Raw genomic sequence first — 14,979 nt, 5'->3', positions numbered from 1 at the left:
TTTCCGTCCCTTAAATTTCCTTCCATTATCCCTGTCCAATCAATTAAATACCATTCAACAGCACCCGTCCCAGGTTCACCATGAAGCTTTGAACATGATTCAAATGTCTTCTCCTTAATCTGCCCCTCAGAGTTGAGGATGACTCACTTCCGCTCCAGGTTCATAGGTTCTGAGAGGTCTGATGAGACCAATATAGCTTTCCCAGACTCCCTCACAGCTGGAAAGGAGCTGCTTGACAGAACTGTTGGGTGTGTTAGTTGGAACGTTTAGGACTACTGCTATTTTTCACTGCAAGACTTTCCCAGATACTCCTTTTCCATATTGACCAGCCACAGGCAAAATATTCCCATGAGTTGATATGGATGGTACCCTTTAACCAAATAGGTTTTGAGAAGAAGCATTTTTTTGTGTGTTCCAGGGAATTCTCTGTGTGACAGGGTACCTATCTCATGAGTCTGGTGTTGAGAAAAATAACCTGTGGCTCACCCGGCAGTAAAAATTAGTTTTATTTGCCACGCTTCTTGTGCCCACAACTGAATAGCACATGAATTGAATAAGTATTTTGCATCAGTCTTCACTGTGGAAGACACCAGCATTATAGTGAAAGTTTCAGAGTGTCAGGGGCATAAAGTTTGTTAAGTTACCGTAACAAGAGAGAAGGCTACTGGGAAATTAGAAGGTCTGAAGATGGATAAGTCACCTGGATCAGATGGTATACACCCCAGAGTTCTGAAAGTGGTAGCTGAAGAGATTGTGGAGGCATTAGCAATGATCTTTCAAGAATCGTTAGATTCTGGAATGGTTCCAGAAGACTGGAAATTTGCAAATGTCACTCCACTCTTCAAGAAGAGAGAAAGATAGGTGAAAGAAAATTATGGCCAGTTAGTCTCACCTCAGTGGTTGGGAAGATGTTGGAGTCGATTATTATGGAACAGGTCTCAGGGTACTTGGAGGCCCATGATAAAATAGACTATAGTCAGCATGGTTTCCTCAAGGGAAAATCTTGCCTGACAAATCTGTCGGAATTCTTTGAAGAAATAACAAACAGGATAGACAAAGGAGAACCAGGTGATGTTGTATACTTGGATTTTCAGAAGGCCTTTGACAAGGTGCCACACATGAGGCTGCTTAACAAGCTACAAGCCGATAATATTACAGGAAATATTCTAGTATGAATAAAGCAGTGACTGACTGGCAGAGGGCAAAGAATGGGAATAAAGGGAGTTTTTCCTGCTTTGCTGCTGGTGACTAGTGGTGATCCACAGGGGTCTGTGTTGGGACCGATCCTTTTTACATTATATGTCAATGATTTGGATGATGAAATTGATGGCTTTGTTGCAAAGTTTGCAGATGATATGAAGATAGGTGGAGGGGCAGGTAGAGAGGCCACAGAATGACTTAGATAATAGGAGAATGGGAAAAGAATTAGCGGATGGGAAGTATATGGCACTGTTGGGAAGTGTATGGTCAAGCACTTTGGTAGAAAAAAATGAAAGGGTTGACTATTTTCTAAATGGAGAGAAAATACAAAAAACTGAGATGCAAAGGAATTTGGGAGTCCTTGTGCAGGATTCCCTAAAGGTTAGTTTGCAGGTTGAGTCTGTGGTGAGGAAGGCAAATGCAATGTTAGTATTTCATTTCAACAGGACTAGAATACTGTACAAAAGCAAGGGTGTAATGTTGGGACTTCATAAAGCACTGATGATGTCTCACTTGGTGTATTGTGTGCAGTTTTGTGACCTTTATCTTAGAAAGGATGTGCTGAAACTGGAGAAGCTTCAAAGGAGGTTCACAAAAAATGATTCCAGGATTGAACGGCTTGTCAAATGAAGAGTGCTTGATGGCTCTAGGGCTGTATACACCAGAATTCAGAAGAATGAGGGGTGACCTCATTGAAACGTTTTGAATGGTGAAAGGCCTTGATAGACTGGATGTGGAGAGAATATTTCCTAAGGTGGGAGAGTCTAAGACCAGAGGACACAGCCTCAGAATTTCTTTGGCCAGAGAGTGGTGAACCTGTAGTTCTTTGCCACAGGCAACTGTGAATGCCAAGTGTTATTAAGGCAGAGATTGATATATTCTTGATTGATCAGAGAATGAAGGAATACGGAGAGAAGGCAGGAGACTGGGGTTGAGAGGAAAATTGGATCATGATGAAATGGCAGAGCAGACTCAATGGGCCAAATGGCCTAATTTTGCTCCTGTAATTTTATGGCCTTATGGGCTAGCTCAGTGACAACAACCCGTACGTCCTTGGAATGCAGAGGAGACTGGAGAAGCAGTGGGAAACCCACTTCATAATGGGGAGAATGGTACAAATTCCATACAGACATCGGTAGGAATCGAAATCCATCAGTGATAGTTGGTGCTGTAATAGTGTTATGCTGTTATGCTACCGTGTACAATTACAGCCTCAGTATGGAGGATGTTGGGCTAGGAGTCCAGCAGTTTGGTTACACTGCTAGTGTATGTGGAGGATTTTGTGAATACAATCTCTATTGCTCTGATGTGCCTACGCTAGCTAGTCAAAATCTCAGAAGCATACAAGAAGTTGGTAATCACTATTGTCTATTGACTATGACTTTTGCTCCAGGCCTGAGGTCTGTCGTCATAGGATGGCAGTGTGCACAGTCACAGTGGCCTCTCCAGGTCCAATGGACGGTGAAATTTCTTGTCCTGTTCACCTTTTCTGTGATTATAAAACACTGCTGACCATGAAGAATACTAAAATCTGCAAGTCTACCGCACTAGGCAGTGGGATAACGAAAGTGTTGCACAGTTACAGCCTAGCGTGTGCAGCAGGCTCTTGCTCCACATCGGGGCCTACTACAGCTACTCAGGGAAGCAGACATCAGAAGCGGTGCGCAGGTACACAGAAACACAGTAAGCGTACCGGTATTCGAGTGAGACTTAGAGGATCCCTGCATTTCCATTCTCCTGACAAGCGTGCAACACTCATCTTTGCACAGTGAGTCAATGCCTGACGTAGGACTGACCACATTTCTGGAACAAGCTTCCTGCTTATCCTGTAGATTAGCTCCCCCAGCATTGCGACATTATGCTGACACTGCAATGCACCCATTGTCTAGAAATATAATTTGCTTGCTTGTTTGTTATCATGTAGAAGCCACAGAAATGGAGATGATTGTCTCAGGGTGCAGAGAAATTCATAATATCTCTAGTGACAGAATCAAAGGCTTCTGTGGGATAGTGTGTTGATATTGCTCCTCATCATTCTACGCTCAGGTCTCATTCTGATGCAGTCTGCGTGGAACTTGCCTGTTCTCCCACAAACACATGGGTTTTCTCCCACATCCCAAGCACTTTCTAATTTTGTTCATTGACTACTGCAAATCATGACTTTGTGTAGGCAAGTGCCCAAAGAAGCAAAGGGAAGTAGATCATTGTGTGAGATATAATCAACTTCAGGGTTAAGGCAGAAAAGAGAGGGAAGAGAGTGATAGATTATTTTGTTGGGAGCATGCGGAAGTCCACAGTGCTGAATGGTTTTCTCTTGAGCCATAATAATAACTAATGAAAATGATTTCTCCTGGATTTATATCATAATGAAGAATGTGCTCATTATCACTCTAGACTAGGGGTTCCCAAACTGGGGCCCATTGATCCCTTGCTTAATGGTATTGTTCCATGGCATAAAAAAGTTGGGAACCCCTGCTCTAGACCAGCGGTCCCCAACCACCAGGCCGCGGACCGGTACCGGGCCGCAAAGCATGCGATATGATTTGGTGATATGAGTCAGCTGCACCTTTCCTCATTCCCTGTCACAGCCACTGTTGAGCCATTAGGCACGCGAGGTCATTACCCGCATGTCATCCATGTCAGCGCAGGAAGGAGATCAACTCCTCGAGCTTGCAAATGATGGTGGGCTGGAAAGTCTGTTTGACATAACATCTCTGCTGGCATTCTGGATCAAAGTCAAGGCTAAAAATCCTGAGATAGCCATGAAAGCACTGAAAACATTGCTTCCATTTCCAACATATCTCTGTAATGAATGCAACGAAAACTAAATTGCTGAGTAGACTGTACATAAGGAACCCCCTTCGACTATTGCTGTCTCCCATCACCCCTCGATAGGACCGTCTTGTTGCAGGGAAACAAGCCCAGGGCTCCCACTGATTCAGCGATATTGGTGTGTTGCAATGATTTTATATGTTCATACGGGGAAAATATGTGCTGTGCGTTTAATATCCAAACGTTACTTAAAATGTTATGATGTTATTGACTTATATAATATAACAATTACAGCATGGAAATAGGCAACCCCTGCCCTTCTAGTCCATCCCGAACGCTACTCTCACCTAGTCCCACCGACCTGCACTCAGCCCATAACCCTCCATCCCTTTTCTGTCTATATACCTATCCAATTTTTCTTTAAATGATAATATCGAACCTGCCTCTACCACTTCTACTGGAAGTTCGTTCAATACTTATTTCAAGCTCCCCTGTCCTCCCCTGATAATTGACTTATCACTATATTCATGCGAGGAAAATATGCACTGTGTGTTTAATATTAAGTTTGTTAGAGAAACCCTTTTAGAAAGAAAATTGAATGTATTAGCCACTTATCACCAATATTCCGGTCGTGATTAACAACCCGCCCCCGCCGAACAGAATCGCCCAAAACAATTTGTAGAAAAAAATCTCATACGCATGCGCACTGGTGCCCGCACAAGGCTTCATGGTCATTGTAGTCCTTATCGAGGTAAACCCAACGTATTTGACTGCTACTCTAGTCCATTGGCAACCCTACCCCCCGCCCCCCCCCCCCCACCCGGTGGCCGGTCCGCAAGAATATTGTCAATACGAAACCAGTCCGCAGTGCAGAAAAGGTTGGGGACCCCTGCTCCAGACAATGTGAATCCATAGAGTGATTCTGGCTACACCCCTTCAGTCACTGCCAGGAAGCAGTCCAGGGCATTTGGAAAGGAGAGACTCTTCCATTTTTATAGCCATCAGATTTGTCTCCTTTGTTGATGATAGTCGCAATTACAGAATCTTTCAGGATCCCGGAATGGTCCCTCTTCCCAGAGAAGTGAAATGAGAAATACATTTGCTCTATCGGAAAGTAGCATATGGTTCAGCATCAAACTGAAACAGCTTGGTCATCTTTGCACAGCCTTTTGACTTAATGGAACTGGGGCCACAGAGCTAAAGTATTTCCAAAATAAAAATATGTGTCAAGTATGTTTTGGCACTCAAAGCAAGAGCTTAACAAAGGCTTACCTTCACGTGCTGTGTATTCATGATCTATAAGTCGGGCAAGACCAAAATCTGCAATCTTGCAGACCAATGCTTCTGATACTAATATATTGGCAGCTCGCAGATCCCTGTGGATGTATTTTTTCTGTTCAATATATGCCATGCCCTCTGCTACCTGAAAAAAATATACATTCTATATATAAAATTTGCCAGTATATGGTTATTTAAATAATTTGCCCTCCATTTTTTTCATGATAAACTGTTAGACTTGCATATGCAGTTGATTCCTTTCTCTGAGCCAGACACATCCTTGTCCCATTTCACTCAGTATTTAGAAACGAGAACCACATCAGTATGCTAAATTTACATTCCAATTCTATTAAAGCTCACAGAGAAGTCAGATCAAAATTCAGTTCTCAACATTACTCAAGGACAATTCCTGCTGCACATGTGAGATGTTATTGGAAATATTCTTACTCTTGCAGAAATGTGGCTATGGGACAACATCACCTGCACTATCAACCTTCAGGCTTTGCCGCTCACGGACCTGTGGCAACACACACACAGAATGCTGGAGGAACTCAGCAGGCCAGGCAGCATCTATGGAAAAAAGTACAGTCGATGTTTCGGGCCGAAAACCTTCCGCAGTCCTGCCTGGCCTGCTGAATTCCTCCAGCATTTTGTGTGTGTGCTGCTCAGATTTCCAACATCTGTAGATTTTCTTTTGATTGTGACTTGTGGTAACTTTATTTTTGTGACTGTATGAGCTGTGTTTTGCATATTGGCCCTGGAGGAGCGTTATTTTGTTTGGCTGTGTGTATGTGAATGGTTGAATGACAATTAAACTTAAATATAATAAAGGTGTTTTTATTCTACAAATTCTTCTGTATAAATTTGTAAAATCTTTCTTTAACTTCTTCCAGAGATTTTCATACAAGTTGATTTAGGTGGTCAATTCTACAGTCTCCCACTGTGCTTTGCTGATCCTGACCACTTCCTCCACTACAAAATTCTGTTTCATCAGCTTTTAACTAATTATTAATAATAACTTCAGTATGGCATGTACAGCCCTTTCAAGGGCAACTTTCTTCCTTGGAACTAGCCTGGACAAGCTACAGGAATTCCAACAGACCTTTCTCCTCTTTCAACTTCATTGATGGCCACCTTTCTGCAGGGTTTGTCCTAGCATGAAGACTCAGCTCTGTATCTCTGCAAATGCTATGCAAGTATATAATTATCCCAACCTCCACAAATAAGCAAAATAACTTTAAATAGAATAATTAGGTCTAGATGTTGCTGTAAAGGGGCTGCTTTAAAATCTTTTCTTCTCAAGGGGGAGATGTCTAGCTGCCACTCAACATCACGAAGCCAATACATCAAAGAATAATGTTCAAAAGAACAGGACACCATAGGGGTTTAAAGAGAGGATGCTGGACAGCAAGTTCTTAAGCTTTGGTAATGACCGATGAAAGGGGAAAAAAAAGAGAGTAAGTATAAAAGGCCGGTGTTAATAAAAAAAAAAGAGGATCCCAGGATAAGATTCACTGAACTTATCAGGTTATAGACTTCTGGATGAAGATGAGTACAGTTATGGCCAGCCAGGAAAACAAATAACTCAAAGATAGACAAAGGGTTCAGTGGAAAATTACCAAAAGCAACAAAAAAGAAGTCAGCAATACAAGGGGTGTGCAGTTAGAGGCTTCCAATGAAGGCTGAATGGTATACCTGAGCCAAGTACGTCAGACTGAGGTCACTCTATATTGACACAAACTGTTTTTTCCCCTTGGTGAGGGGATTTCAAAACCACCAGAATCAAATCAACTGGACCTCTACTTCACCATTGTTTGTGAAAATGGACCGCTGTGGTATCTTTGCCTAGATGTTATTTTTCCTTCTAATTAAAGCTTTGTTGTTGTTGTTCAAGCCTCACTGTGGTCTTTTCTAGCAGCATACTGTAAGACTGGCTGCCTTTTAACTTCTTTCTGTAGACTTGGTGCAAACATTACATTTGCCAGTTAAGTCCAAAATTTGCAGTAACTCATAACATTTTCCTGTCTCCCATAGGCCCACTCTCTTCTTCTATCAGATTCCTTCTTCAAAGTTGAAAGCTTTAAGTAAATTTACTGTCAATGTACATATATGTCACTATATACAACCTTGGGATTCTTTTCCATCAGCCCTTTGCCCTTTTCACCTATTATCTCTCTGCTTCTCACTTCATCCCCCCTTCCCCACCTACCTTCCCCTTTTCATAACTTCACCTACTTCTTCACCTCATCCCACCTTCTTATTCTGGCTTCTTCCCCCTTGCTTTCCATGCCAGATGAAGAATCTCATCCCAAAAAGGTTGACTCTTTGTTCCTCTCCATAGATGCTTCCTGACCTGCGGATTTTGTCCAGCATTTTGTGTGTGTTACTTTGCAGTAACTCTTCTTGGATTGTACAATCTCGGCCTGAGCTCACCAGATTTTGTTTTGTTGTCATAGTACACAATTTGGACAGCACAATAGAGCTACACTTTTTGAACTGTCATCACTCAGAAGTCTCCACTCAACACAAATAAAACAAACTATTCCAATCTATAACAGACAGATGTCTGTTATATTTCATTTCCTCAATTCGGGTCATTTTTTTAAAAAAAACCTGTTTATCACAGTGGAAAATAGAGGCAGTGAAATCATTTCCTCTACTGATCACAAAGCTGATAAGAGGTAAAAGTAAAGCAACAACAGCCTTCTCTGATATGCCACCTATCTTCTTAAATTAGCATTTTCTCCTGCCGAGAGCATGCGTTTAATTTTAGCAACATTGAAGTTAACATAGGTTAACTCTCCTTTTGTATCTGTTTCATAAAAAGATTGAAATTAATCAACTTTGTATTTTGCAGGCCAGGCAGCATCTGTGGAAAAGTGTACACTCAACGTTTCAGGCCAAGAGCCCTCAACAGCACTCAAAAACAAAAGATGAGGAGTTACTCTGACTGCTCATCTTTTTTCCCCAGTCCTGATGAAGGATCTCGGTCCGAAACGTAGATTCTACGCTTCTCCATAGATGCAGCCTGGTCTGCTGAGTTCCTCCAGCATTTTGTGTGTGTTGCTCAGATTTCCAGCATCTGCAGATTTTCTCTTGTCTGTCATTCAGCTTTGTAGTTTAGTAGATTCAGGGGGGAAAAAAAAACAGTAGAAATGTTTTTCTTTAAGATTTCAAACTGTTATCTTGTTTGATTCCATCGATTGTAGAGGTCTACCATACTCTGAGCCTCCATCCTCTGAGATTACTGACAGCTGTAAAAGATCATTGATACAAACAGACTCTCACCTCAACCCACCACCCCCAGAAACTGACAACAGCCGTAACATATTGCATATGGGAGCTGTATTCAATGTGTTGAGTTAAAGGTATGGCTAATTTATAGCTGCAGCAAATGTTTACAAATGCAAATTAAGTGTTTTATCACAGATTACACCTGTGAATCAGGAGAGCAGCCATGAAAAAAAATAGGCTAGGAGACTAACCTAAATTTTAAAATCTATCAAAAACCATCTCTAAACCCTGTCAAAACATTTCCTTCTAGTTTTTCTGTTATTTGTACTTTGTTGAAATGGCTATTTGACACTCGGCCACATTGATTTTAACTTATCATCTTCTGAACACAAGTTCCCCTTCATGTTTAGTTGCATTTACTTCACATTTAGTGGGATATTGGACCCAGTACCACAACCTAACCATCTAATTGCTTTTCTTGCAATCACCCCATACTTTATATGCACTTTCATTGGTAGCAAACTATTCCAGTTACTGTTTCCATTACATCAACACACAGGACTAGAGAACACATGCAGCATCTGGCCACATGAAAAGATCTGGGTTTATTCTTTTAACTGGTCTCCATATGGAGATCTGTATAATTTTTGTCAAAAACTGAGTTTTTAAACTAACTTCAACAAAATTCAACAACTCCCATAACTTACATGCCAGACTCGTGTCTACCCAGGTGCTGCCTGACCTGCTGAGTAGTTTCCCACCCATTTGGTATTTCTTTCAGGATTCCAGGAATTGAACAGTTGCACATTTGGATTTTAATTTATTAATTTTTAAGTATAATTTCAGTCACAGGGCACAGGTGTCGCTCATAAATAGTAAAAACCAATTCTTCTGTGCACAAGTTATCTGGAAAATGGATGAAGACAAGACAATGGATGTTGTCTACATGGACCTTCACAAGGCATCTGACGAGGTCCCACATGGGAGGCTGGTCAAGAAGGTTCAGTCGCTCGGCATTCAGGATGAGGTAGTAAATTGGATTAGACATTGGCTTTGTGGGAGAAGCCAGAGAGTGGTGGTACTCTCTGACTGGAGCCCTGTGACTAGCGGTGTGCCACAGGGATTGCTGCTATTGTTGTTTGTCAACTATATTAATGATCTGGATAATGTGTTTAACTGGATCAACAAATTTGTGGATGACAACAAGACTGGAGGAGTAGTGAACAGCGAGGAAGACTATCATGGCTTGCTGAGAGATCTGCATCAGCCAGAAAAGTGGGCTGAAAAATGGCAGATGGAATTTAAGGCAGACGGGTGCGAGGTTTTGCACTTCTGTAGAAGGGTAAATCTTACACAGTGAATGGTAAGGCACTGAGGAGTACGGTAGAACAAAGGGATCTGGGAATGCAAGTCCATAATTCATTGAAAGTGGTGTCACAGGTAGGTAGGATCATAAAGAAAGCTTCTGGCACATTGGCCTTCATAAATCAATGCATTGAGTATAGAAGATGGGATGTTATGTTTAAGTTGTATGAGACATTGCAGTTTTGGTCACCTCCCTCCAGGAAAAATGTAAATAAGATTGAAAGTGCAAAGAAAATGTACATTGAATAGATGCAAGCAGGCTTTTTTCCACTAAGGTTGGGTAGCACTACAACCAGAGGTCATGGCTTAAGATGAAAGGTGAAAAGTTTAAGGGAAACATGAGGGAAACTTCTTCAATCAGAGGGCTGTTGAGAGTGTGGAATGAGCTGCCAGCATAAGTGGTGCATGCAAACTCGATTTCAGCATTTAAGAGAATTTTGGATAGGTGTTTGGATGGCAGTTTAAATGTTTTTGGCATGGACTAGATGGGCTGGAGGGCCTGTTTCTGTGCTGTACTTCTCTATGACTCTCTGACACCTCAGCTTTAAGCCAACCTGTCCCACAATTAGGCCCCACTTCTGCCAAGGGTCAGAGTGCCACTGCTTGTTAGATGAACCAACCGAAAAGCAGGAGGAAATGAAAGGTAATTAGCAGATGCTGGAAATGTGAAACAAAAAGAGGAAATGCTGGGAACTCTCAGCAGATCAGGCAGCATCTACAGAAAGAGACCTGAAACATTGATTCTGTTTCTATTTGGCCAAGAAGTGGCAATTCCAACCAACACAGGTTGCATCATAGACTATAACTTTCCAGACAATAAAATTGCTTAATCTCTCCTCTACAGAATAAGTAACTTCATACTTACCTTGATGTATCTAGTCACACCTCAAGTTCATGAAATGCTCACCTGAAAGGTTATGGATTGTTCACCCTTGTCTGTTTTACTTCCTTTTAACACTTGGTCATTATCATGACTCTGGCTGCCCTCAGTGGTTATCATTACAGGCAAAAGATTACTGGTTTGTAAAGAAGCACAGCTGTTGTGCAAGAAATAAAAATAATAAGAATGGCCACAAGACCATGTGGCTTATTTGGAATTTCTGCCATAGAATCTGCGCAGAAATCCAAAAGAAATGGCAGGAATTTGTATTTTTTTGCCCCAGTGGAGGATCAGTGTGAACTCTGTTTCCTAGTTTGGGATTTGTGTCAACAATGTAATTAGAGATGCCATTTAGGAGAGCACCAATTAAGAATGAAATGGTACAGTCGACCCTCCTTATCTGCGAGGGATTGGTTCCGGGATCCCTCGCGGATACCAAAAAACGCGGATGCTCAAATCCTTTATTCAACCTGTCTAAATCTGGTGGACCTTAGGACCCAGCGGAACCCCGGTCCTTATTTAACCTGTCTCAGTGCGGTAGACATTAGGACCCGGCGGCGCAACTCTGAATCCGCAGTTTTTCTGTTCACAAAAATAATCACGATCACGATTGAAAATAAAGTGGAAATAATAAAGCGATCGGAAAGAGGTGAAATGCCATCGGTCATTGGAAAAGCGTTAGGCTACAGTCGGTCAACGATCCAAACAATTTTAAAGGATAAAGTGAGAAAGGCCCTGCCCCGATTAAAGCTACAATTATTACTAAGCAACGCAGTGGTTTAATTATTGGGTTTTGGCGTTTGGGGTTTTTGATCCTCCACATCAACCCAGCACGGATGGAGAGCGTGCTCGGGAGCAGTCTGTCACTGGATCGCACTTGGGAATATCCGTTCCCGAGCCTGGCACTGAAACATACATTTCTCAAGTATTTTATATGCATAGAAAGGTCAAATATATACTATATACTAAGACAAACGTTTGGCTAACTGACGCTAAATATTACCGGATGTACCTGTTCCGATTTACTTAGTAAGAGAATTTCTTGTTTTTTTTTCAATCCTGATCCACGATTAGCTACACACATCCTCCCGTATACTTTAAATCATCTCTAGATTACTTACAATACCTAATTCAATGTAAATGCTATGTAAAATAGTTGTTATACTGCATTGTTAGGGAATAATGCCAAGAAAAAAAAAGTCTGTACATGCTCGAACAGCAAGTGCTGGAAGAGCATTTCCGGGTTTTCTTGATTCGCGGTTGGTTGAATTCGCGCATGCGGAACTCGCTGATAAGGAGGGCTGACTATTTATTTCACTCAGATCCATTTCCGGTGATATTGATATGAGAAGGAATGAAATTTTGTCAGAGCTCTGGGGAAGGACAAGGGCACTCATTCCAGGGAGTTCAACAGCCTCTTTCAGTCTGTATAATTTTAACCAAATCATTCCTCCTAAAACCTAGTTTCCTTGAGAGTCATTCCAAGCAACACACTGAAATGTCAGCAAAAACTTAAAGCATCCTGGTACAGTCCGAGGGAGTCATTTCCCTGGAGTGCCATTCACAGTGAACTGAAGGAAACAGGCAAAAGAATGTAAATCACTTCCAGAAGACCAACCTGAGCCGACATGTCAATTAATTTTGTCATCTGTAACTTCGCTCCTTCGCTAGTCTTTAGAAAATCCAGCAAACTACCTGAAAAAAGATGAAATGAACAGTCAAATCACATTAAACCCACCAATGAAAAGTAAAAAGCAACGAGAGAAGTGTAGCACTGTACAGGCTGTTCAGCCCACAATATTGTGCTGACCTATATAAACCACTATCAATCTAACCCCTCCCTCCTACACAACTCACAATCCTCCATTTTTCTTTCAGCCACATGCCTATCTAAGAACTTGCTAAAGGCCTGATTGTATCAGCCTCGACCATCACTCCCAGCAGTGCACCCTAGGCACCTACCACTTCCTGTGTAAAAGTACTCTTTCTGACATCTCCCCTAAACTTCTGTCCACTTGCCTTAAATGCTTGTTTTCTGGTATTTGCCATTGCCACCATATGATAAAGATGCTGGCTATCCACTCTATTTATGTCTCTCATCATCTTATACACCTCTATCAAGTCACCTCTCATCCTCCTTTACTCCATAGAGAAAAGCCATAACTTGCTCAACCTTTCCACACAAGGCATGTCCACGCAGCATCCTGGTAAATCTCCCCTACAGCCTCCGTAAAACTTCTATGTCCTTCCCATAATGAGGCAACTAGAACTGAACACAATACTCTAAGTGTGGCCTCATGGGAGGTTTATAGAGCTGCAACTGCAACTCACAGCTCTAGAACTCAATTCCCCTGACTAATGAAGGCCATTATGTAAACCCAACCCACAAACAATCTAACCCGTCCCTCCTACACAACCCATAATCCTCCATGTCTTCTTAACCACCCTAAGAACTTACGCAGCAACTTGAGAGATTAGTGGACTTGGACTCCAAGATCCATTTGTTCCTCCATGGTGCTAAGAATCCTGTTATTAATCTTGTATTCTGTCTTCAAGTTCAATCTTCCAAAGTGTATCACCTCATACTTTTCTGGACTGAACTCCATCTGCCACTCCTCTGCCCAGCTTTGCATCCTGTCTGTAACTCTTTGTAACTTACGACTACCCTCTACACTACAACACCACCAACGTTCATGTCATCTGCAAACTTACAATCCACACCTTAATTACTGTACCTTTTGCCATAAATTCAGTCACTATATATATGGGCTCCTTTGTCACAACTGCATACAGCTGCACCAACTTGTCATGTTGAAGTGTCTTCATAAGGTTGGCTTCTTCCAGAAAAGCCTGTGGAGACATGCTACCCTCCTTCAACATTTTAATGGCAACTTTGGTATTGTTCTTATAGTAACCTGCATGCAGAATTAAATGAAACAGCACTGAAAATCAAATCCCACATTGCAAAACTATTTATTTCATCCCCAAAGGGTTTGCAAATCATCTCCTTTAAACATTACACAAACAGAAACAGATCTTGTCAAAATAGTGCACAGCATTGGTGATGGAGTTAAAGCAGTACAGCGTCACCACTAGATCCCAGGTTTGAATGTGATCCCAACCAGATGGAATATTGGTGCCGCAAGCTACTGCAAGAGATTCAGGCAAAACAGGAGCGCAGTCCCAATATGCTCCAACTCACTGGAAGTCCAGAGATTGTTCAGAGATTATACAGAGGTTTAGAAAACCTTTGGGGTTGTTCAAGTTCAAAGTAAATTTATTATCAACATACACGTATGTCACCATGTGTACTCCTGAGATTCATTTTCTTCTGGGCATACTCGATAAATCCATAATTGAGTACTAACTATAGTAAATCAACAATGAAAGACTGCACCAGTTAGGTGTTCAACTGGTGGGCAAAAGACAACAAACGATGCAAATACAAAACAGGAAGAAATAATAGGAATAAATAAATAAACAAGCAATAAATATTCAGAGCACAAGATTAAGAGTCTTTGAAAGTGAGCCCATAGGTTGTGGGAACATTTCAGTAATAGGACAAGTGAAGTTAAATGAAGTTATCCCCTTTGGTTCAAGAGCCTGATGGTTGAGGGGTAATAATGCTTCCTGAACCTGGTGGTCTGAGTCATAAGGCTCCTGTACCACCTTCCTGGTGGCAGCAGCAAGAACAGAGCATGACCTGAATGGTGGGGGTCCTTGATGATGGATGCTGCTTTCCTGCGACAGCGCTCAATGCTGAGGAGAGTTTTACCCATGGTGGACTGGGCTGTTTCCATTACTTTTTGATGTAAAATATGAAGTAGGAGATTGTAAGGTTTGTGAAAAGCAAGGAGTTCATTGTATAGATTAGAATAGAGCATAGAGTGGTTCAACAAGAAAAATGTAGAGCTCTGTAAGAGGGAAGGATTAGATTGATCTCAGAGTACATTCGTAAGGCTACATCGTGGGCCAAATGGCCTGTACTCAGCTGTAATGTTCAATGTCCTATGTTCTTAAGTCTAATCAATACTAAATTTAATCTGGGACAACAGAGCATTTTCATGAGACAGAAAGAGCTAACACACTAATGACAAGTGAAACTTATAACTATTTAAAGTTACATAGAATATCCAGCACATTACATGCTATTGGTATCCTCTTGTTTTACCTCCATTTCAGCTTTTCAACAGTTTTTTCCATTTCTTTGTCTCTCAAACAATTACAGGAACATCTTTCTCAAAGCATCA

The 14,979-nt window shown here is 41.6% G+C and overlaps 1 protein-coding gene across 7 annotated transcripts in view; it reads right to left on the bottom strand.

Moving 5' to 3' along the window:
• Positions 1-14,979, bottom strand: part of blk (BLK proto-oncogene, Src family tyrosine kinase) — an 83,346-nt gene that overhangs the window by 4,918 nt on the left and 63,449 nt on the right. For all 7 annotated transcript variants that reach the window (XM_072251445.1, XM_072251441.1, XM_072251447.1 and 4 more), the window contains 3 exons: positions 13,465-13,644; positions 12,348-12,424; positions 5,245-5,395 (listed from right to left, as the gene is read on the bottom strand). In XM_072251445.1, coding sequence (XP_072107546.1) covers positions 5,245-5,395; positions 12,348-12,424; positions 13,465-13,644 — 408 coding nt within the window. The remainder of the gene's footprint in view (positions 1-5,244; positions 5,396-12,347; positions 12,425-13,464; positions 13,645-14,979) is intronic.

The sequence above is a fragment of the Mobula birostris genome, chromosome 2 (assembly GCF_030028105.1).
Source record: "Mobula birostris isolate sMobBir1 chromosome 2, sMobBir1.hap1, whole genome shotgun sequence".
Classification (NCBI taxonomy): domain Eukaryota; kingdom Metazoa; phylum Chordata; class Chondrichthyes; order Myliobatiformes; family Myliobatidae; genus Mobula; species Mobula birostris.
Note: the sequence above shows the minus strand (reverse complement) of the source record. Positions and strands in the feature narration are given on the sequence as shown.